The following is a 22138-nucleotide window of genomic DNA, read 5'->3' on the forward strand; positions in this document are numbered from 1 at the left end:
ACTGAGGGTAATTGGCTGAACATGATTGGCTGGACGATGAGAGGTGGTGATTGGCTGAACAGCGACTGACTGAACAGTGACTGAGGGTAATTGGCTGAACATGATTGGCTGGACGATGAGAGGTGGTGATTGGCTGAACAGTGATTGAGGGTAATTGGCTGGACATGATTGGCTGGGCGATGAGAGGTGGTGATTGATTGAGGGTAATTGGCTGGACATGATTGGCTGGATGATGAGAGATGGTGATTGGCTGAACACTGAGGGTAATTGGCTGGGCGATGAGAGGTGGTGTGATTAGTTGAACAGTGATTTGAGGGTGATTGGGTGGACAGAGAGAGCTAGTGATTGGCTGGACGTGATTGATTGGGTGATTAGAGACGGTGATTGGCTGAACAGTGATTGAGGGGAATTGACGTGATTGGCTATGTGATGAGAGATGACGTGATTAGTTGAATAGTGATTGAGGGTGATTCGCTGGACAGAGAGATCCAGTAATTGGCTGGACAGAGAGATCCAGTAATTGGCTGGACATGATTGGCTGGGTGATGAGAGGTGGTGATTGGCTGAACAGTGATTGAGGGTGATTGGCTGGACAGTGAGACATAGTGATTGGCTGGGCGATGAGACTTGGTGATTGGTTGAACAATGATTGAAGGCATTCTGCTGGCAGTGATTGGCTGGGCAGTGAGAGTTGGTGGTGGTGGTGGTCAGTTTGGTGGCTCAGAGCCAGCATATCCTCACTTTCTCTCTCACCCAGCTCTTTGTCTGTTCATTTTCATCACGTGGAGAATTCCTGACCTTGTGTTGCAATTGACAGATCTGCTTTTGTCACCCGCCCTCCGTTCACCCAGCCCATCATCAGCAGCTTACTACGGGAGCCCTTTGTCAGACGAGGAGAGGACCAGGATGAAAGTGTTCACAGTTTCACAACTCGCAGGTTTGGAAAGGAGGTGAGGAGCCAGGCTGGGAGTGGTTTCACACACACTGTCATTACACACGTGTATACACACACACGCACACACTCTTTGCAGCTGTGCACATTGTCAGTGTACACATTATGGACAAACACTGTCAATACACGCACACTTTATACACTCACATGCACACACACACCCAACCCACATGCACACTCAATACATGTGCACATTCGATATACATGCTAACACTCAAAATACACGCACACTCAAAACACACATGGACTTGTATTCAATGCACACTCGTGCACGCTCAATGCACACTCACGCACGCTCAATGCACACTCACATACTCAATGTAAGTCTCACGTACAGTCAATGCACACGTGCACTCTCCATGCACACACGCGCACGCTCAATGTACACACGCAAACTCAATATACATATGCACACCCAAAACGCGCACAATATCTCAGTAAACACACTGCACGCGCACACAATGCACATGGGTACTGTTAAAACAGGTACGCACACTCAAATAAATATGTGCACACTCAAAACACATGCACATAATCACACACTCCAATACACATACACACACCCTCCCATAACACACACATTAAAGACTATGTAAATACACCCACAAACATGAGACTCTTTCTGCAGCACAGAAAGAGGACTTTTGGGCTATTGGTTTTGTGATAATCATCCCATGTTTGTCTATCTAATCTCATTCCCGGCTCTTGAGTTATATTCCCACACACTATGGTGTTCCAAGTCCTCACCTAAGTACTTCTGAAATGAGTCGTGAGGGTTTCTGTCTCTCCCTCCCTGAGGCAATCAGCCCCTGCAATCCTCAGGGTCTTGCCTTCATTTATCCTTGATCATCGTTCACGGGATGAGGGGGTCCCTGGCTGGGTCAGAGCCTATCGCCCGTCCGCAGTGGCCCAGTGGGCAGTTAAGAGATGGCAACGTTGCCGGAAAACCTTTCTTCCGTCGCCTTCTAAAACCGCCTGCTCCTTCCCTTAAAACTGCCCCCCTCTTGTTATTGACAGCTCGACCAAGGCCAAACGTTTCTGCCCATCCGCCCCCAGGCCTGAGGCCCTCATAACTGTACGCAGCCCAGTCAGATCCTTCCCCAACCCTCACCGCTCTGGGGAACGTAACCGCAGCTATCGGTAAACCTCCTCAGCACCTCCACCCGGTGCAGTCAGGTCCTCCCTGAAACGGCGGTGACCAAATCTTCAATCAACAGGCCGTAAGAAATAGGAGCGGGAGGAGGGCATTCGGCCCCCTCGGGCCCTGCTCCCGCCGTTCCGTAGGATCATGGCCGATCTGACGTTCCACACTCGCACCTCCCCACCCCTCGATTTCCCCCCCCCCCCCCCGCCTGATCAAGAATATCTCTCCATCTCAGCCTCCGGACCCTGCCCCCCACAGCCGTCCGTGGCAAGGAGATACAAACCTAAGCCCCCTGAGAGAGGAGATTCCCCACCTCCATCTTAAGCTGCTGCCTCTTTATTCTGAGAGTGTGCCCTCCCGTCCGAGAGGGGGGGAGCACCCTCTCAGCATTGACTCCGTCAAGCCCCTTCATGGTCGCCTCTCATTATTCTAAACTCTGGTGAACAGAGTCCCACCCCTGTTTAGACATTGCTCACCCCTCCATACCTGGGACCATCCTGAAGGAATCTTCTCTCTCCACTGCCTCCGATGAAGTAAGCTTTCCTTAAATAAGGGGAATGTAAACTGCTCACGGCCCTCCAGACGTAGTCTCCCCCCAGCACCTTGTACAGCTGCAGTGAGACCTCCCTACTCTGACACTCCGAGCCCCTTGAAACAAGGGCCCACATTCCATTGGCCCTTCCTGATTACCTGCTGTCCCCTGGGTGCTAGCTTTCTGTGCTTCATGGACAAGTCCCCCCTCCCAGGACCCTTTGTGTGGCAGCTTTCTTAGTGTACACAACCCCTCTATACCGGGGACCGTCCCAAATGCCTCTTCTCTCTGCACTGCCTCCGGTGAATTGGAGATGCCGGTGTTGGACTGGGGTGCACAAAGTTAAAAATCACACACACCAGGTTAGAGTCCAACAACCACCCGATGAAGGAACGGCCCTCCGAAAGCATCCCCCTCCTCCCCCGTCTCCCTCCCCCCCCCCCCCGTCTCCCTCCACCCCCCCGTCTCCCCTCCCTCCCCCCCTCCCCGTCTCCCTCCCTCCCCTCCCCGTCTCCCTCCCCTCCCCGTCTCCCTCCCCTCCCCGTCTCCCTCCCCTCCCCAACTCCCTCCCCTCCCCGTCTCCCTCCCCTCCCCGTCTCTCTCCCCCCGTCTTCCCCGTCTCCCCGTTTCTCCCCAGCCCTTCCCACTGCTGCTCCTCCTCTTCTCCCCTAACTCCCCTTTCTAATTCCAGACTTTCTCTCCCTCCAGTTCCCCTTCCCCAGGCGCCCAGTGACCATTCCTCCATCCCCCACCACCCAGGGTCTGCACTGATTTCCCCCTCGCCCCCCCCCCACACACAAAAGCAGTCAATCACCTGTTCCCCACTTTCACCTCCCCTGCTTCCCAGCCAGACAGCACGGGAAAAAGACCCTTCGGCCCATCTCGTCCATGCCGATCAGATATCCCTAACCTCATTGAATCCCATTTGCCAGCACTTGGCCCATATCTCTCGAAATCCTTTCTATCCGGCACGGTGGCTCAGTGGTTAGCACTGCTGCCCCACGGCGCCAGGGTCCCAGGTTCGATTCCAGCCTCGAGGCGACTGACTGTGCGGAGTTTGCACATTCTCCCTGTCTCTCTGTGGGTTTCCTCCGGGTGCTCCAGTTTCCTCCCACAGTCCAAAGATGTGCCAGTTAGGGTGGATTGGCCACGCTAAATTACCCCATAGTGCTCAGAGATGTGAGGGGTTAGGTGCATTTGTCTGGGGAAAATGTTGAGTAATAAGGGAAGAGGAAAGGGAAGGAGAAGGGGTCTGGGTAACATACCCTTTGGAGGGTTGGTGTGGACCTTTTGGGCCGAAGGGCCTGTTTCCCCACTGTCGGGGATTCTCTGATTTGGAGTGCGCTGCCTGGGGGATTGGGGGAGCCAGATTCCGAAGAGAGCTGGAGATATATTTGAAAGGGATGGAGTTCGAGTCCGATAGAGATCGGGCTGGAGAGCGGGACCAGCTGGGTAGCTCTTTGGGGGATCTGGTACAGACAAGATGGGTCGAATGGCCTCCTTCCGTACTGTACAATTCCATGTTCGAGAGGACAGGGTGATGGAGGAAGGAGTGCTGTTAACAAAGAGCCATTTCAGTGCATTTATCGAGTCGTACAGCACGGAAAGAGACGCTTCGGCCCAATCCCCCTCAGGATTTTATAAACCTCGATAAAGGTTTTTTAAACGTTCTAACTGTGCCCACACCCAGCACTCCCTCAGGAAGGTCATTCCACACACGGACCACCCTCTGTGTAAAAATATTTGCCCCTCATGTCCCGTTTAAATCTCTCTCCTTTCACCTTAAAACTGTGCCCCCAAGTCTTGAAATTCCCCATCCGAGGGAAAAGCCATCTCTCATTAACTGTATCTATCCCCCTCAGGATTTTATAAACCTCTATCAGGTCTCCTCTCAACCTGCTACGCTCCAGTGAAAAAGAATTCCCAGCATCTCCTTATATCGCAAACCCTCCGTTCCCAGCAACCTCCCGGTAAATCCCTTCTGAACCCTCTCCGGGTTTAACAATCTCCTTCCTGTAACAGGGCGACCGGAACTGGACACAGTTCTCCAGACGAGACCTCACCAATGTCCTGTACAACCCCAACGTGACGTTCCCCAACTCCTACACTCAAAGGGCTGAGCAATAACTGGACACAGTGCTCCAGACGGGGCCTCACCAATGTCCTGTATAACCCCAACGTGACGTTCCCCAACTCCTACACTCAAAGGGCTGAGCAATAACTGGACACAGTGCTCCAGACGGGGCCTCACCAATGTCCTGTATAACCCCAACATGACATTCTCCAACTCCTACACTCAAAGGGCTGAGCAATAACTGGACACAGTGCTCCAGACGGGGCCTCACCAATGTCCTGTATAACCCCAACATGACATTCTCCAACTCCTACACTCAAAGGGCTGAGCAATAACTGGACACAGTGCTCCAGACGGGGCCTCACCAATGTCCTGTATAACCCCAACATGACATTCTCCAACTCCTACACTCAAAGGGCTGAGCAATAACTGGACACAGTGCTCCAGACGGGGCCTCACCAATGTCCTGTACAAACCAAAATGACATTCCCCAACTCCTACACTCGAAGGGCTGAGCAATGAAGGCAAGCCGTGCTGAATGCCTTCTTAAACCCCACCGTCAACAAACTTCACACAATGATGTCCCAGATCTCCCGGGTCTCCCTCGGTTCTCCAACACTACCCAGGGCCCTACCATTAACTATATAAGTCCTGCCCCTGTTTGTCTCAGCAAAATGCAACACCTCACATTTATCCAGATTGAACTCCATCTGTCCACCCCCGTGGACCCCAACTGATCAAGATCCCTCTGTAACCTGAGGCAACCTACATCACCGTCCACTCCAACACCAATCCCGGTGCCATCCGCAAACCTTGCGATAGGGAATCTTAGGTTCAAGGATCGAGAAATGGTGCAGTCATGAAAGGACAGCAAACACAGAGTGGGAGGGGGCGGGGGGGGGTTATTCCGGACAGAGGATCAATCAGGAAATGAGGAACGCGTGTAGCATGGGTACTACAACAATAACGTGCGACTTTGGTTCCCAAATAGGCCCGGGCTAACCACATCATCGCAAATGCAACAGAATCTTGAGGGGTCGCCCGGGGATCGGACTGATCAAGACACATGTGTGCTGACAAAGAACAATCTCATGACCTTAGTGTGGAAGAGCCGTTAGGAAATAGTGATCATAACGTGAATAGATTAGATTAGAATCCCTGGAGTTGGAAACAGGCCCTTCTGCCTAACAAGTCCACGCACACCTTCCGAAGAGTAACCCAGCCAGATCCAATCCCCCACCCCATATTTACCCCTGAATAATGCACCGAACACTATGGGTAATTGGCCATGCTAAATTACCCGAATTTAGCATGGCCAATCCACCTTAACCTGCAAATCCCTGAACACTATGGGTAATCTAGCATAGCCAATCCACCCTAACCTACACATCCCTGAACACTATGGGGTAATTTAGCATGGCCAATCCACCTTAACCTGCAAATCCCTGAACACTATGGGTAATTTAGCATGGCCAATCCACCCTAACCTGCACATCCCTGAACACTATGGGGTAATTTAGCATGGCCAATCCACCCTAACCTACACATCCCTGAGCACTATGGGGTAATTTAGCTCGGCCAATCCACCCTAACCTGCACATCCCTGAACACTATGGGGTAATTTAGCATGGCCAATCCACCCTAACCTGCACATCCCTGAACACTATGGGGTAATTTAGCATGGCCAATCCACCCTAACCTACACATCCCTGAACACTATGGGGTAATTTAGCACGGCCAATCCACCCTAACCTGCACATCCCTGAATACTATGGTAATTTAGCATGGCCAATCTACCCTAACCTGCGCATCCCTGAACACTATGGGGTAATTTAGCACGGCCAATCCACCCTAACCTACACATCCCTGAACACTATGGGGTAATTTAGCATGGCCAATCCACCCTAACCTGCACATCCCTGAACACTATGGGTAATTTAGCATGGCCAATCCACCCTAACCTACACATCCCTGAGCACTATGGGGTAATTTAGCATGGCCAATCCACCCTAACCTACACATTCCTGAGCACTATGGGGTAATTTAGCATGGCCAATCCACCCTAACCTACACATCCCTGAACACTATGGGGTAATTTAGCATGGCCAATCCACCCTAACCTACACATCCCTGAACACTATGGGTAATTTAGCATGGCCAATCCACCCTAACCTGCACATCCCTGAACACAATGGGGTAATTTAGCATGGCCAATCCACCCTAACCTACACATCCCTGAACACTATGGGGTAATTTAGCATGGCCAATCCACCCTAACCTGCACATCCCTGAACACTATGGGGTAATTTAACATGGCCAATCCACCCTAACCTGCACATCCCTGAACACAATGGGGTAATTTAGCATGGCCAATCCACCCTAATCTGCACATCCCTGAACACTATGGGGTAATTTAGCATGGCCAATCTACCCTAACCTGCACATCCCTGAACACTATGGGTAATTTAGCATGGCCAATCTACCCTAACCTGCACATCCCTGAACACAATGGGGTAATTTAGCATGGCCAATCCACCCTAACCTACACATCCCTGAACACTATGGGGTAATTTAGCATGGCCAATCCACCCTAACCTGCACATCCCTGAGCACTATGGGGTAATTTAGCATGGCCAATCCACCCTAACCTGCACATCCCTGAGCACTATGGGGTAATTTAGCATGGCCAATCTACCCTAACCTGCACATCCCTGAACACTATGGGGTAATTTAGCATGGCCAATCCACCCTAACCTACACATCCCTGAACACTATGGGGTAATTTAGCATGGCCAATCCACCCTAACCTGCACATCCCTGAGCACTATGGGGTAATTTAGCATGGCCAATCCACCCTAACCTGCACATCCCTGAACACTATGGGGTAATTTAGCATGGCCAATCTACCCTAACCTACACATCCCTGAACACTATGGGGTAATTTAGCATGGCCAATCCACTCTAACTTGCACATCCCTGAACACTATGGGTAATTTAGCATGGCCAATCCACCCTAACCTACACATCCCTGAGCACTATGGGGTAATTTAGCATGGCCAATCTACCCTAACCTACACATCCCTGAGCACTATGGGTAATTTAGCATGGCCAATCCACCCTAACCTGCACATCCCTGAACACTATGGGGTAATTTAGCATGGCCAATCCACCCTAACTTGCACATCCCTGAACACTATGGGTAATTTAGCATGGCCAATCCACCCTAACCTACACATCCCTGAGCACTATGGGGTAATTTAGCATGGCCAATCCACCCTAACCTACACATCCCTGAACACTATGGGGTAATTTAGCACGGCCAATCCACCCTAACCTACACATCCCTGAACACTATGGGTAATTTAGCATGGCCAATCCACCCTAACCTACACATCCCTGAACACTATGGGGTAATTTAGCATGGCCAATCCACCCTAACCTACACATCCCTGAACACTATGGGGTAATTTAGCACGGCCAATCCACCCTAACCTGCACATCCCTGAACACTATGGGTAATTTAGCATGGCCAATCCACCCTAACCTGCGCATCCCTGAACACTATGGGGTAATTTAGCATGGCCAATCCACCCTAACCTGCACATCCCTGAACACTATGGGTAATTTAGCATGGCCAATCCACCCTAACCTACACATCCCTGGGCACTATGGGGTAATTTAGCATGGCCAATCTACCCTAACCTGCACATCCCTGAACACTATGGGTAATTTAGCATGGCCAATCCACCCTAACCTGCACATCCCTGAACACAATGGGGTAATTTAGCATGGCCAATTTATCCTAACCTGCACATCCCTGAACACTATGGGGTAATTTAACATGGCCAATCCACCCTAATCTGCACATCCCTGAACACTTTGGGGTAATTTAGCATGGCCAATCCACCCTAACCTACACATCCCTGAACACTATGGGGTAATTTAGCATGGCCAATCCACCCTAACCTTCACATCCCTGAACACTATGGGGTAATTTAGCATGGCCAATCCACCCTAACCTACACATCCCTGAAAACTATAGGGTAATTTAGCATGGCCAATCCACCCTAACCTACACATCCCTGAACACTATGGGTTAATTTAGCATGGCCAATCCACCCTAACCTATACATCCCTGAACACTATGGGGTAATTTAGCATGGCCAATCCACCCTAACCTATACATCCCTGAACACTATGGGTAATTTAGCATGGCCAATCCACCCTAACCTACACATCCCTGAACACTATGGGTAATTTAGCATGGCCAATCCACCCTAACCTGCACATCCCTGAACACTATGGGGTAATTTAGCATGGCCAATCCACCCTAACCTACACATCCCTGAACACTATGGGGTAATTTAGCATGGCCAATCCACCCTAACCTGCACATCCCTGAACACTATGGGTAATTTAGCATGGCCAATCCACCCAAACCGCACATCCCTGAGCACTATGGGTAAGTTAGCATGGCCAATCCACCCTAACCTACACATCTTTGGACTGTGTGTGAAACCGGAGCACCCGGAGGAAACTCACGCAGACACGGGGAGAATGTGCAAACTCCACACAGACAGTCAGCCTGAGGCTGGAATCGACCCAGTGTAGTGCCTGTGTTTGCACTTACCGAGCTCCCTCCCTGGTTAGGAAGGCTGCATGCGTTCCAATAGAGCAGCCTGCTATCTTTTTGGTTTAAATGAGACTCTCGTATGTTTCCCTCCCCCCCGACAGCTGGCGGAACTGGCCGTGGACAGCCTGTGCCGTGGGATCTTCGCTGGGAACAGCCGGAAGCTCAGTGTGCGATCCTGCTTTCCCACACTGTTTGAGGCCGAGAAGAAGTTTGGATCTGTGCTGATCGGGATGATTGCAGGAGGAGGTACTCAGTCAGCCTCATCTTAATGGCCTGTCACTCCCCCTCTCTCACTCTCACACACTCACACTCACTCCTCTGCAATCCCTCTCTCCCAGTCTGGCCCTTGTCTCCCTAAGCTTTCTCTCTCTCCTCTCTGTCTCACTCACTCTCTCTCTGCCTCCTCTTCTCTCTGTGTGTGTCTCTCGCTCACTCTCTCTCTCTCCCTGTCTCTCTCCTCTCCTCTCTCTCTCTTCTCCGCCCCCCGCCTCCTCTTCTCTCTGTGTGTGTCTCTCTCTCACTCTCTCTCTCTCTCCCTGTCTCTCTCCTCTCCTCTCTCTCTCTATCTCTCTCTCTTCTCCGCCCCCCCCTCTCCCCTCGCTAGTCCACCCACACTGATAAATCCCACAACACCAGGTTAGAGTCCAACAGGTTTACTTGGAAGCACTAGCTTTCGGAGCGCCGCTCCTTCATCAGGTGATTGTGGAGTAACCATAGAATCCCTACAGTGTGGAAACAGGCCATTCAGCCCAACAAGTCCACACAAACCCTCTGAAAAGTAACCCACCCAGACACATTCCCCTCACCTATTTCTCTACGCCAACTAATCCACCCTAACCTGCACATCCCTGGGCACTATGGGTAATTTAGCATGGCCGATCCACCCTAACCTGCACATCTCTGAACACTGTGGGGTAATTTAGCATGGCCAATCCACCCTAACCTACACATCCCTGAACACTATGGGGTAATTTACCATGGCCGATCCACCCTAACCTGCACATCCCTGAACACTATGGGGTAATTTAGCATGGCCAATCCACCCTAACCTGCACATCCCTGAACACTATGGGGTAATTTAGCATGGCCAATCCACCCTAACCTGCACATCTCTGAACACTGTGGGGTAATTTTGCATGGCCAATTCACCCTAACCTGCACATCCCTGAACACTGTGGGGTAATTTAGCTCGGCCAATCCACCCTAACCTGCACATCCCTGAACACTATGGGGTAATTTAGCTCGGCCAATCCACCCTAACCTGCACATCCCTGAACACTATGGGGTAATTTAGCTCGGCCAATCCACACTAACCTGCACATCCCTGAACACTATGGGGTAATTTAGCTCGGCCAATCCACCCTAACCTGCACATCCCTGAACACTATGGGTAATTTAGCATGGCCAATCCACCCTAACCTACACATCTTTGGACTGTGGGTGAAACCGGAGCACCCGGAGGAAACCCACGCAGACACGGGGAGAATGTGCAAACTCCACACAGACAGTCGCCCGGGGATGGAATTGAACCCGGGTCCCTGGCCCTGTGAGGCAGTGGTCCTAACCACTGAGCCACCGTGCCCTCCATAGGGTGTAAGCTCATAAAACGCAGAGTTTATAGCAAAAGATGACAGTGTGATGCAACTGAAATGATATCTTGAACAAAACTGGATTGTTCAGTCTTTCATCTTTCAGTATGGGTTGCAAGTTTCAGTTCATTAATATATTAATCCCAGAACTTCTTTTAACTCACCTTCTCGAAATCACTTTCGGCATTGTCTGAGCTGAGATGTCACCTTATGTGATAAAATCTTAAGTGATCTCCGGAAGGTGAGTTAAAAGAAGTTCTGGGATTTATATATTAATGAACTGAAACTTGCAACCCATACTGAAAGATGAAAGACTTAACAATCCAGTTTTGTTCAAGATATCATTTCAGTTACATCACAGTGTCATCCTTTTGCTATAAATTCTGTGTCTTATGATCTTATTCTCCACAACCCCCCCCCCCCCACCCCTGATGAAGGAGCAGCGCTCCGAAAGCTAGTGCTTCCAAATAAACCTGTTGGGACTGTGTGAGTTTTAACTTTGTCCAGCCCAGTCCAACACCTGCTCCTCCACATCACACCCACAGTGCGTCACTTCCTCTCCCTGTCCCCCTCCAACATCTCCCATTTCCACCCCATCCCACACGCGCTCTCTCTCTCTCTCCTCTCTCTCTCTTTCTCTCTCCCCCTCCCTCCCTCCCTCCCTCTCTCCCCCTCTCTACCCCTCCCCCTCCCTCCCTCTCTCCCTCCCCCTCTCTCCCTCCCCCTCTCTCCCTCCCCCTCTCTCCCTCCCCCTCTCTCCCTCCCCCTCTCTCCCTCCCCCTCTCTCCCTCCCCCTCTCTCCCTCCCCCTCTCTCCCTCCCCCTCTCTCCCTCCCCCTCTCTCCCTCCCCCTCTCTCCCTCCCCCTCTCTCCCTCCCCCTCTCTCCCTCCCCCTCTCTCCCTCCCCCTCTCTTTCTCCCTCCCCCTCTCTTTCTCCCCCTCCCTCTCTTTCTCCCCCTCCCTCTCTTTCTCCCCCTCCCTCTCTTTCTCCCCCTCCCTCTCTTTCTCCCCCTCCCTCTCTTTCTCCCCCTCCCTCTCTTTCTCCCCCTCCCTCTCTTTCTCCCCCTCCCTCTCTTTCTCCCCCTCCCTCTCTTTCTCCCCCTCCCTCTCTTTCTCCCCCTCCCTCTCTTTCTCCCCCTCCCTCTCTTTCTCCCCCTCTCCCCCCTCCCTCCCGCTCTCTCTCCCCCCTCCCGCTCTCTCCCCCCCCGCTCTCTCTCCCCCCCGCTCTCTCTCCCCCCCCGCTCTCTCTCCCCCCCGCTCTCTCTCCCCCCCCGCTCTCTCCCCCCCCCCGCTCCCCCCCCCCCCCGCTCTCCCCCCCCCCCCCGCTCTCTCTCCCCCCCCCGCTCTCTCTCCCCCCCCCCGCTCTCTCTCCCCCCCCGCTCTCTCTCCCCCCCCCCGCTCGCTCTCCCCCCCCGCTCGCTCTCCCCCCCCGCTCGCTCTCCCCCCCCTCTCTCTCTCTCCCCCCTCCCTCTCTCTCCCCCTCCCTCTCTCTCTCTCCCCCTTCCTCTCTCTCTCTCCCCCTTCCTCTCTCTCCCCCTCCCCCAATCTCTCTCCCTGCCACCACTCACAATCTCCCCCTCCCCCGGCAGTCTCTCTTTCTGTTTTCCCCCCCATTCTGCTCAGCACCATCCGCTGCCGCCCATCCCACTCACATCGTGCCGCGCTCATTTCTCCCCATTCCCAATCTGCCTCTCCCCTCCATGCCTGGCCAGCTCTGTCTCTCTCTGCCTGTCTCTGCAGCTGCCCCCCCGTGGTATTTCCTGGGGTTGGGGTTACTCAGCAGCCGGATTTCTGTCCAACTCCCATTTCCCCATCCTGTTCCCGCCCCCCCCTCCCCACAGCCAGCAAGGATGCCAGCTTCACCTCCCCATTAGTGAGGCGAGCGCAGACTGAGGGCTGGGCACAGTGGTCGTTGAAACAAGGCATGCAGTCCCTACCAGAGGCAATGGAGCAGGAGTTACAGAGACGCGGAGTGGAAATTCACCGGGACACACCCGTCAACAGGATTCAACAGACACCTGATGGAGCCTGGGAGGTGAAGGGTTAAAAAATAAACTGGTCCTGAGTGTCGATGTGGATGGGGGAGGGATGTGGGTCTGGGTGGGATGCTCTTCAGATGGACTCAATGGGCAGAATGGCCTGCTTCCACACTGTAGGGATTCCATGTTTGTATGCAGCTCAGCTCAACACCTCGATTAGATTCCAGTCTGTAACTCACTCCCAGGTATCTGTTATTCTGTATATAACCCACCCTGAACTCCTCGATTAGATTCCAGTCTGTAACTCACTCCCGGGTATCTGTTATTCTGTATATAACTCACCCTGAACCCCTCGATTAGATTCCAGTCTGTAACTCACTCCCGGGGTATCTGTTATTCTGTATATAACCCACCCTGAACCCCTCGATTAGATTCCAGCCTGTAACTCAGTCTGGAGTATCTGTTATTCTGTATATAACCCACCCTGAACCCCTCGATTAGATTCCAGTCTGTAACTCAGTCTGGAGTATCTGTTATTCTGTATATAACATACCCTGAACCCCTCAATTAGATTCCAGTCTGTAACTCACTCCCGGGTATCTGTTATTCTGTATATAACCCACCCTGAACCCCTCGATTAGATTCCAGTCTGTAACTCACATCCGGGGTATCTGTTATTCTGTATATAACCCACCCTGAACCCCTCGATTAGATTCCAGCCTGTAACTCAGTCTGGAGTATCTGTTATTCTGTATATAACCCACCCTGAACCCCTCGATTAGATTCCAGTCTGTAACTCACTCCCGGGTATCTGTTATTCTGTATATAACCCACCCTGAACCCCCCCCGATTAGATTCCAGCCTGTGTTATGTGATACGGCTGGATAATTACATGTAAAGTCTCCATCCCTGTCACTCTCTCTGTCTGGTTCCGATCTCTGAGGTGTTTTGTTTTCTGTGTCAGGTCCATCTTGATGGAGGGACGATGAAGGCGGATCACATTTTTTCCTCAGTCCCGGCAAAAGGTTTGTACGTTGGCGATTGACATGGGCTGTCAGTTGTTCTCGGAGATGGACCGAGTTGCCCTTTTACCTCTGAGCTTTCTCCTGTGTCTGTCTGTAGTGCTGAGCGGAATCCTGCCTCCGTCCTGGGTGGCCCTGGGTGACAGCCTGCAGCAGATTGACAGCGTGTCTGTCACTGTGGTCAATCTGGAGTATGATGGCTCGGTCCTTCCCATTACAGTGAGTGTCTCTCGGTCACGTGGCATTGCGCGCACTTCACATGTTGCTCAATCCCTCGCACTTTGTGCTCCGTCTCCCACCCTTTGTCTCCTCGATTCTCACTGTCTCTTCGTTAAGACTCTCCCTCACTGAGTCTGACACACTTTCTCTCGCTGTCTCTTTGTTTCCCACAGTCTCTCCATGTCTCTGTCTCGGTACCTTGCTGTCTCTCTCGACGACTTTTTTTCTTTCCCTCTTACTGTCTGTCTCAGTCTCTCTCTTTCTCGCTCTCTCTCTCTCTCCCTCTCTCACTCTCTGTCTCTGTATCTCTCTCTCTCTCTCTCTCTCTCTCTCTCTCTGTGCCCCTTTCTCTCTGTGCCCCTCTCTCCCTCCCTCTCTCTCTCCCTCTCCCACCTCCCCCCATCTCTCCCTCCTCCCCGGCTCTCCACCCCTCTCCCTCCTCTCTCCGTACCCTCTCTCTCTCTCACCCTTTACCCCCCCACTCTCTTTCCTCCCCTCCCTCCCTCCCTGCACTTTGCTGTCTCTGCCATGTTCTAACGGCCTCTCTCTCTCTCTCTCTCTCTCTCTCTCTGTCTCTCTCCTGTCCAGGGCTTTGGACATCTTGTACCCTCGCAGGAGAGCCGGGAAATCCTGGGTGTTGTTTACGACTCCTGCAGTTTCCCCGAGCAAGACCGCGTGGGTACACCTACCACCAGGCTGACGGTACGGTGTGGAGAGAGCATGGGGCTGGGCTGCCGGGGAGCGTGAGGGGCTGGGTTCCGTGAGAATGGGCCCCGCAACAGCTCAGGGAGACCGGAATACCCCTCCGTCGTCGATGGGACAGTTGCCCCGGGGGAGGGGGGGGGAAAATCACCAGAAGCCGATCAGCCCGCGGATTGGGGGGGGAGAGAGACGAATCACTCCTGGAGGGGCGCAAGAGACTCTGGGTAAGGGGGGGGGGGCCCATCTGCGTTTCCAACCGCTCGTGAGGAAAGGAGTTGCGGTCGATCCTGCTCTAACGCTTCCCAACAATGTTTGTAGGTCATGATGGGGGGCTCCTGGTTCCGGGAAGCCTTTGGTGACCCGGAGACTGTCGCTGAGGGCCATCTGCTGCAGCGAGCCAGGGACACGGTGCGCAGTCACCTGGGGATTACCCAGAATCCCCTGAGGGCCATCGTCAAGGTGCACAAGGTGAGCAAAGGTTTCATCTCAGTGGTCCCTGTCAACCACTTCCAGGTCAAGGTGACATCATATGGAGAGAGTAAATGCCCCTGTGCACCGTTCCCCAGGACAGGGACAGCACGGGGTTAGATACAGAGTAAAGCTCCCTCTACACTGTCCCCCATCAAACACTCCCAGGACAGCGACAGCACGGGGTTAGATACAGAGTAAAGCTCCCTCTACACTGTCCCCATCAAACACTCCCAGGACAGGGACAGCACGGGGTTAGATACAGACTAAAGCTCCCTCTACACTGTCCCCCATCAAACACTCCCAGGACAGGGACTGCACGGGGTGAGATACAGAGTAAAGCTCCCTCTACACTGTCCCCCATCAAACACTCCCAGGACAGGGACAGCACGGGGTTAGATACAGAGTAAAGCTCCCTCTACACTGTCCCCATCAAACACTCCCAGGACAGGGACAGCACGGGGTTAGATACAGACTAAAGCTCCCTCTACACTGTCCCCCCATCAAACACTCCCAGGACAGGGACTGCACGGGGTGAGATACAGAGTAAAGCTCCCTCTACACTGTCCCCCCATCAAACACTCCCAGGGCAGGGACAGCACGGGGTTAGATAGAGAGTAAAGCTCCCTCTACACTGTCCCCCCCATCAAACACTCCCAGGGACAGGGACAGCACGGGGTTAGATACAGAGTAAAGCTCCCTCTATACTGTCCCCCATCAAACACTCCCGGGACAGGGACAGCACGGGGTTAGATACAGAGTAAAGCTCCCTCTACACTGTCCCCCCATCAAACACTCCCAGGGCAGGGACAGCACGGGGTTAGATAGAGAGTAAAGCTCCCTCTACACTGTCCCCCATCAAACACTCCCAGGGACAGGGACAGCACAGGGTTAGATACAGAGTAAAGCTCCCTCTACACTGTCCCCCATCAAACACTCCCAGGACAGGGACAGCACGGGGTTAGATACAGAGTAAAGCTCCCTCTACACTGTCCACCATCAAACACTCCCAGGACAGGGACAGCACGGGGTTAGATACAGAGTAAAGCTCCCTCTACACTGTCCCCCATCAAACACTCCCAGGACAGGGACAGCACGGGGTTAGATACAGAGTAAAGCTCCCTCTACACTGTCCCCATCAAACACTCCCAGGGACAGGGACAGCACGGGGTTAGATACAGAGTAAAGCTCCCTCTACACTGTCCCCCATCAAACACTCCCAGGACAGGGACAGCACGGGGTTAGATACAGAGTAAAGCTCCCTCTACACTGTCCCCCATCAAACACTCCCAGGACAGGGACAGCACGGGGTTAGATACAGAGTAAAGCTCCCTTTACACTGTCCCCATCAAACACTCCCAGGACAGGGACAGCACGGGGTTAGATACAGAGTAAAGCTCTCTCTACACTGTCCCCCATCAAACACTCCCAGGACAGGGACAGCACGGGGTTAGATACAGAGTAAAGCTCCCTCTACACTGTCCCCCATCAAACACTCCCAGGGCAGGGACAGCACGGGGTTAGATACAGAGTAAAGATCCCTCTACACTGTCCCCCATCAAACACTGACAGGACAGGGACAGCACAGGGTTAGATACAGAGTAAAGCTCTCTCTACACTGTCCCCCATCAAACACTCCCAGGGCAGGGACAGCACGGGGTTAGATACAGAGTAAAGATCCCTCTACACTGTCCCCCATCAAACACTGACAGGACAGGGACAGCACGGGGTTAGATACAGAGTAAAGCTCCCTCTACACTGTCCCCCCATCAAACACTCCCAGGACAGGGACAGCACGGGGTTAGATACAGAGTAAAGCTTCCTCTACACTGTCCCCCATCAAACACTCCCAGGACAGGGACAGCACGGGGTTAGATACAGAGTAAAGCTCCCTCTACACTGCCCCCATCAAACACTCCCAGGACAGGGACAGCACAGGGTTAGATACAGAGTAAAGCTCCCTCTACACTGTCCCCCATCAAACACTCCCAGGACAGGGACAGCACGGGGTTAGATACAGAGTAAAGCTTTCTCTCCACTGTCCCCCATCAAACACTCCCAGGACAGGGACAACACAGGGTTAGATACAGAGTAAAGCTCCCTCTACACTGTCCCCCATCAAACACTCCCAGGACAGGGACAGCACGGGGTTAGATACAGAGTAAAGCTCCCTCTACACTGTCCCCCCATCAAACACTCCCAGGACAGGGACAGCACGGGGTTAGATACAGAGTAAAGCTTCCTCTACACTGTCCCCCATCAAACACTCCCAGGACAGGGACAGCACGGGGTTAGATACAGAGTAAAGCTTCCTCTACACTGTCCCCCATCAAACACTCCCAGGACAGGGACAGCACGGGGTTAGATACAGAGTAAAGATCCCTCTACACTGTCCCCCATCAAACACTCCCAGGACAGGGACAGCACAGGGTTAGATACAGAGTAAAGCTCCCTCTACACTGTCCCCCATCAAACACTCCCAGGACAGGGACAGCACGGGGTTAGATACAGAGTAAAGCTCCCTCTACACTGTCCCCCCATCAAACACTCCCAGGACAGGGACAGCACGGGGTTAGATACAGAGTAAAGCTTCCTCTACACTGTCCCCCATCAAACACTCCCAGGACAGGGACAGCACGGGGTTAGATACAGAGTAAAGCTCCCTCTACACTGTCCCCCATCAAACACTCCCAGGACAGGGACAGCACGGGGTTAGATACAGAGTAAAGCTCACTCTACACTGTCCCCCCATCAAACACTCCCAGGACAGGGACAGCACGGGGTTAGATACAGAGTAAAGCTTCCTCTACACTGTCCCCACATCAAACACTCCCAGGACAGGGACAGCACGGGGTTAGATACAGAGTAAAGCTCCCTCTACACTGTCCCCATCAAACACTCCCAGGACAGGGACAGCACGGGGTTAGATACAGAGTAAAGCTCCCTCTACACTGTCCCCCATCAAACACTCCCAGGACAGGGACAGCACGGGGTTAGATACAGAGTAAAGCTCACTCTACACTGTCCCCCCATCAAACACTCCCAGGACAGGGACAGCATGGGGTTAGATACAGAGTAAAGCTCCCTCTACACTGTCTGCTATTAAACACTCCCAGGACAGGGACAGCATGGGGTTAGATACAGAGTAAAGTTCCCTCTACACTGTCTGCCATTAAACACTCCCAGGACATGGTATTGGGCGTGAGGTACTAACTTGGATTGAAAGTTGGTTGGCTGATAGGAAACAAAGAGTAGTGATAAACGACTCCATTTCGGAATGGCAGGCAGTGACCAGTGGGGTACCGCAGGGATCAGTGCTGGGACTGCAGCTTTTTACAATATATGTTAATGATATAGAAGATGGTATTAGTAATAACATTAGCAAATTTACTGATGATACTAAGCTGGGTGGCAGGGTGAAATGTGAGGAGGATGTTAGGAGATTACAGGGTGACCTGGACAGGTTAGGTGAGTGGTCAGATGCATGGCAGATGCAGTTTAATGTGGATAAATGGATGGTTATCCACTTTGGTGGCAAGAACAGGAAGGCAGATTACGACCTAAATGGAATCAATTTAGGTAAAGGGGCAGTACAGAGAGATCTGGGTGTTCTTGTACACCAGTCAATGAAGGTAAGCATGCAGGTACAGCAGGTAGTGAAGAAGGCTAATAGCATGCTGGCCTTCATAACAAGAGGGATTGAGTATAGAAGCAAAGAGCTTCTTCTGCAGCTGTACAGGGCCCTGGTGAGACCACACCTGGAGTACTGTGTGCAGTTCTGGTCTCCAAATTTGAGGAGAGACATTCTGGCTATTGAGGGAATGCAGTGTAGGTTCACGAGGTCAATTCCTGGAATGGTGGGATTACCTTACATGGAAAGACTGGAGCCACTGAGCTTGTATACCCTTGAGTTTAGAAGACTGAGAGGGGATCTGATTGAGACGTATAAGATTATTAAAGGATTGGACACTCTGGATTGGACACATGTTTCCGCTGGTGGGTGAGTGCCGAACCAGAGGACACAGCTTAAAAATACGGGGTAACCATTTAGGACAGAGATGAGGAGAAACGTCTTCACCCAGAGAGTGGTGGCTGTGTGGAATGCTCTGGCCCAGAGGGCAGTGGAGGCCCAGTCTCTGGATTCATTTAAAAAGAATTGGATAGAGCTCTCAAGGATAGTGGAATCAAGGGTTATGTAGATAAGGCAGGAACAGGATACTGATTGAGGATGATCAGCCATGATCATATTGAATGATGGTGCAGGCTTCAAGGGCAGAATGGCCTACTCCTGCACCTACTGTCTATTGACAGGGACAGAACAGGGTTAGATACAGAGTAAAGCTCCCACTACACTGTCCCCCCATCAAACACTCCCAGGACAGGGACAGCACGGGGTTAGATACAGAGTAAAGCTCCCTCTACACTGTCCCCCCATCAAACACTCCCAGGACAGGGACAGCACGGGGTTAGATACAGAGTAAAGCTCCTTCTACACTGTCCCCCATCAAACACTCCCAGGACAGGGACAGCATGGGGTTAGATACAGAGTAAAGCTCCCTCTACACTGTCCCCCCATCAAACACTCCCAGGACAGGGACAGCACGGGGTTAGATACAGAGTAAAGCTCCCTCTACACTGTCCCCCCATCAAACACTCCCAGGACAGGGACAGCACGGGGTTAGATACAGAGTAAAGCTCACTCTACACTGTCCCCCATCAAACACTCCCAGGGACAGGGACAGCATGGGGTTAGATACAGAGTAAAGCTCCCTCTACACTGTCCCCCATCAAACACTCCCAGGACAGGGACAGCACGGGATTAGATACAGAGTAAAGCTTCCTCTACACTGTCCCCCGTCAAACACTCCCAGGACAGGGACAGCACGGGGTTAGATACAGAGTAAAGATCCCTCTACACTGTCCCCCATCAAACACTCCCAGGACAGGGACAGCACGGGGTTAGATACAGAGTAAAGCTCCCTCGACACTGTCCCCATCAAACACTCCCAGGACAGGGACAGCACGGGGTTAGATACAGAGTAAAGATCCCTCCACACTGTCCCCCATCAAACACTCCCAGGACAGGGACAGCACGGGGTTAGATACAGAGTAAAGATCCCTCCACACTGTCCCCCATCAAACACTCCCAGGACAGGGACAGCACGGTGTTAGATACAGAGTAAAGGTCCCTCTACACTGTCCCCCATCAAACACTCCCAGGACAGGGACAGCACGGGGTTAGATACAGAGTAAAGATCCCTCTACACTGTCCCCCCATCAAACACTCCCAGGACAGGGACAGCACAGGATTAGATACAGAGTAAAGATCCCTCTACACTGTCCCCCATCAAACACTCCCAGGACAGGGACAGCACGGGGTTAGATACAGAGTAAAGCTCCCTCTACACTGTCCCCCATCAACCACTGCCAGGGACAGGGACAGCACAGGATTAGATACAGAGTAAAGATCCCTCTACACTGTCCCCCATCAAACACTCCCAGGACAGGGACAGCACGGGGTTAGATACAGAGTAAAGATCCCTCCACACTGTCCCCCATCAAACACTCCCAGGACAGGGACAGCACGGGGTTAGATACAGAGTAAAGCTCCCTCTACACTGTCCCCCATCAAACACTGCCAGGGACAGGGACAGCACAGGATTAGATACAGAGTAAAGATCCCTCTACACTGTCCCCCATCAAACACTCCCAGGACAGGGACAGCACGGGGTTAGATACAGAGTAAAGATCCCTCTACACTGTCCCCCCATCAAACACTCCCAGGACAGGGACAGCACGGGGTTAGATACAGAGTAAAGCTCCCTCTACACTGTCCCCCATCAACCACTGCCAGGGACAGGGACAGCACAGGATTAGATACAGAGTAAAGATCCCTCTACACTGTCCCCCATCAAACACTCCCAGGACAGGGACAGCACGGGGTTAGATACAGAGTAAAGATCCCTCTACACTGTCCCCCATCAACCACTGCCAGGGACAGGGACAGCACAGGATTAGATACAGAGTAAAGATCCCTCTACACTGTCCCCCATCAAACACTCCCAGGACAGGGACAGCACGGGGTTAGATACAGAGTAAAGATCCCTCTACACTGTCCCCCATCAAACACTCCCAGGACAGGGACAGCACGGGGTTAGATACAGAGTAAAGATCCCTCTACACTGTCCCCCATCAAACACTCCCAGGACAGGGACAGCACGGGGTTAGATACAGAGTAAAGCTCCCTCTACACTGTCCCCCATCAAACACTCCCAGGGACAGGGACAGCACGGGGTTAGATACAGAGTAAAGCTTCCTCTACACTGTCCCCATCAAACACTCCCAGGACAGGGACAGCACGGGGTTAGATACAGAGTAAAGCTCCCTCTACACTGTCCCCCATCAAACACTCCCAGGACAGGGACAGCACGGGGTTAGATACAGAGTAAAGCTCCCTCTACACTGTCCCCCATCAAACACTCCCAGGACAGGGACAGCACGGGGTTAGATACAGAGTGGTGAGTCAGTCAGATTAACCCCGTTGACTTTGTGTGTCTTTGCAGGATTGCATCCCACAGTACGCTCTGGGGCACTCGAGACAACTGGGTGAGTGGGACTGCGATCGCTGTCAGAGGGCTGCTTTAGGTTACGGCTTGAAGTTTGCAAGCCACGTGTTTGCTTTTGCCTGAGTGCGCCACGCCTCACTGTCGGCCCTGTCCGTGTCAGACAGCCCGTCCTGAGGACGGGTCACCGGGCCAGAAACGTCAACTCCTGATTTCTCAGCACCGATGCTGCCGGACCTGCTGAGCTTCTCCAGCAGCCCCC

The 22138-nt window shown here is 52.6% G+C and overlaps 1 protein-coding gene across 1 annotated transcript in view; it reads left to right on the forward strand.

Annotated features, from left to right (window-relative positions):
- The window catches only part of ppox (protoporphyrinogen oxidase), a 68531-nt gene that overhangs the window by 40201 nt on the left and 6192 nt on the right, over nt 1-22138 (forward strand). Inside the window, exons 4-11 of the mRNA XM_087981609.1 lie at nt 818-950; nt 9437-9581; nt 12765-12958; nt 13867-13927; nt 14025-14143; nt 14732-14845; nt 15164-15313; nt 21877-21919. Coding sequence (XP_087837735.1) covers nt 818-950; nt 9437-9581; nt 12765-12958; nt 13867-13927; nt 14025-14143; nt 14732-14845; nt 15164-15313; nt 21877-21919 — 959 coding nt within the window. The remainder of the gene's footprint in view (nt 1-817; nt 951-9436; nt 9582-12764; nt 12959-13866; nt 13928-14024; nt 14144-14731; nt 14846-15163; nt 15314-21876; nt 21920-22138) is intronic.

The sequence above is a fragment of the Chiloscyllium plagiosum genome, unplaced genomic scaffold (genome assembly GCF_037043375.1).
Source record: "Chiloscyllium plagiosum isolate Xiang-an unplaced genomic scaffold, Cpla_swu_hap1 HiC_scaffold_40, whole genome shotgun sequence".
Classification (NCBI taxonomy): domain Eukaryota; kingdom Metazoa; phylum Chordata; class Chondrichthyes; order Orectolobiformes; family Hemiscylliidae; genus Chiloscyllium; species Chiloscyllium plagiosum.